The sequence below is a fragment of the Hippocampus comes genome, unplaced genomic scaffold (genome assembly GCF_001891065.2).
Source record: "Hippocampus comes isolate QL1 unplaced genomic scaffold, H_comes_QL1_v1.1 scaffold147, whole genome shotgun sequence".
Classification (NCBI taxonomy): Eukaryota; Metazoa; Chordata; class Actinopteri; order Syngnathiformes; family Syngnathidae; genus Hippocampus; species Hippocampus comes.
This window is the reverse complement of record NW_017805009.1, coordinates 3,158,844-3,160,423: the sequence shown is the minus strand read 5'-3', so window position 1 is coordinate 3,160,423 and position 1,580 is coordinate 3,158,844. Positions and strand designations below refer to the sequence as shown.

The following is a 1,580-nucleotide window of genomic DNA, read 5'->3' as shown; positions in this document are numbered from 1 at the left end:
CCCCCCCGCCAACCACCACTGTCCCTCCCCCAATTCCCCAAGGAAAGCAAGAAGCCCCACCACCCGTCAATGGGGTTAGCCACCAATTGCGAGTGGTAGTAGCATGCGACCGGTGAACCAGTCACCCCGGAGGATAGGGCAGGCAAGATGCTGACAACACTATGATGCATGGCGTAGTAGCCCGAGTGATGATTTTGTGTGAAACTGACGCCTGCTGGAGAATACTGACAGCTTCATGAGAATTTTGAAAAGAGCTGTAATACAGCTACAGTCACTGGTCAAAACTGTATACACGCATACTCTACATTACGTAAAATAACTCTTCAACGTTTCTTTTTCAGAGACAGACCTGATACAGCTCTTGCATTGTAACTTAGATTGGCCATAATACCCAATAAAAAGTCTGATGAGTGTAATACAGTTCGATTTTATTGATCTCATTCTATAACTTGCTGTACATGTGTTATTCCTCTTTGATGATATTTATACATGTCAAAAGCGAGATATCTGTTTTCGTCATTCCAGGTAACAGGTGTGGTGGCTGACTGTGTTGGCCAAGCTCATTACATCCTGTCTGGTACGTGGGACGAGAAAATTGAGAGTGCCAAGATCATTCAGAGCAGCCGGGGTGGGAGTGGATCAGAAGGCAAGCAGAAGACCATCTACCAGACCTTGCCCCCCAAACTTTTGTGGAAGAAGTATTCTCCCCCGTAAGAGCATTTCTCATGAGTCTCATTAAGCCGCACTGAATCTTCACTTTTAGTGAGCAATTCAACATGCTGCTCTTTCTATTTTTCCTCCTAGAGAGAATGCTGAGAACATGTACTACTTCTCAGCGCTGGCGCTGACCCTGAACGAGCCAGAAGACGGAGTTGGTGTGACCGACAGTCGTCTGAGGCCAGACCAGAGGCTGATGGAAGATGGGCGATGGGACGAAGCCAATTCAGAGAAACAAAGGTTAGAAGAGAAACAAAGAGCCGTGAGGAGGAGGAGAGAAGCGGAGGCCTCTGATGCTCTGGATGAAGGTATGGGAAAAAAAAAATGATTGAGCTAAATAATATGGCCTACAAGATCGATACACCCCCCATTTACTTAGCTGGGCTGTGATAGGTGAGGTAGCAAAGGGTGGATCTCAGTGATCCACCCCAGCCATCAGGGGGATGACACCAGTGGTTGCCAACCTTTTTTGTCTTGTGTACCCCCGAACCCTTTTGTCACATCACGAGGGGACCCCCACACTCATACATGTTGATGTTTCTCCAAAAGTAGGAACGTAACACGGCCGATTATTTCCCGGTGAATGAAAATCATTTCATTTTGTTGCCTTAATTCGAACATTTTATTATTATCCATTGTCTTCTTTTTAACTCAAACTAAACAAATGCGGATGGCGCACTGGAAAAAAAGATATAAAAAAAAAAAATTAGGAGTAAAATTAAAGAACAAACCTCTCTTTGTTATACTGTATATAACACTTTACTACAAAAAACGAGGGCTCCTTTCAATAAGTCCCCTTTAAACAGGCATGTGAATTTAAACTAAAATAACAGAAACAAAACACTGGGCAAGAATAATATTCA

At 44.1% G+C, this 1,580-nt stretch overlaps 1 protein-coding gene across 1 annotated transcript in view; it reads left to right on the top strand.

Annotated features, from left to right (window-relative positions):
• Positions 1-1,277, top strand: part of osbp2b (oxysterol binding protein 2b) — a 33,255-nt gene extending 31,978 nt beyond the window's left edge. Inside the window, exons 12-14 of the mRNA XM_019860412.1 lie at positions 526-710; positions 805-1,025; positions 1,270-1,277. Of these exons, the coding sequence (XP_019715971.1) occupies positions 526-710; positions 805-1,025; positions 1,270-1,277 (414 nt within the window). The remainder of the gene's footprint in view (positions 1-525; positions 711-804; positions 1,026-1,269) is intronic.
• Positions 1,278-1,580: the final 303 nt, after the last annotated feature.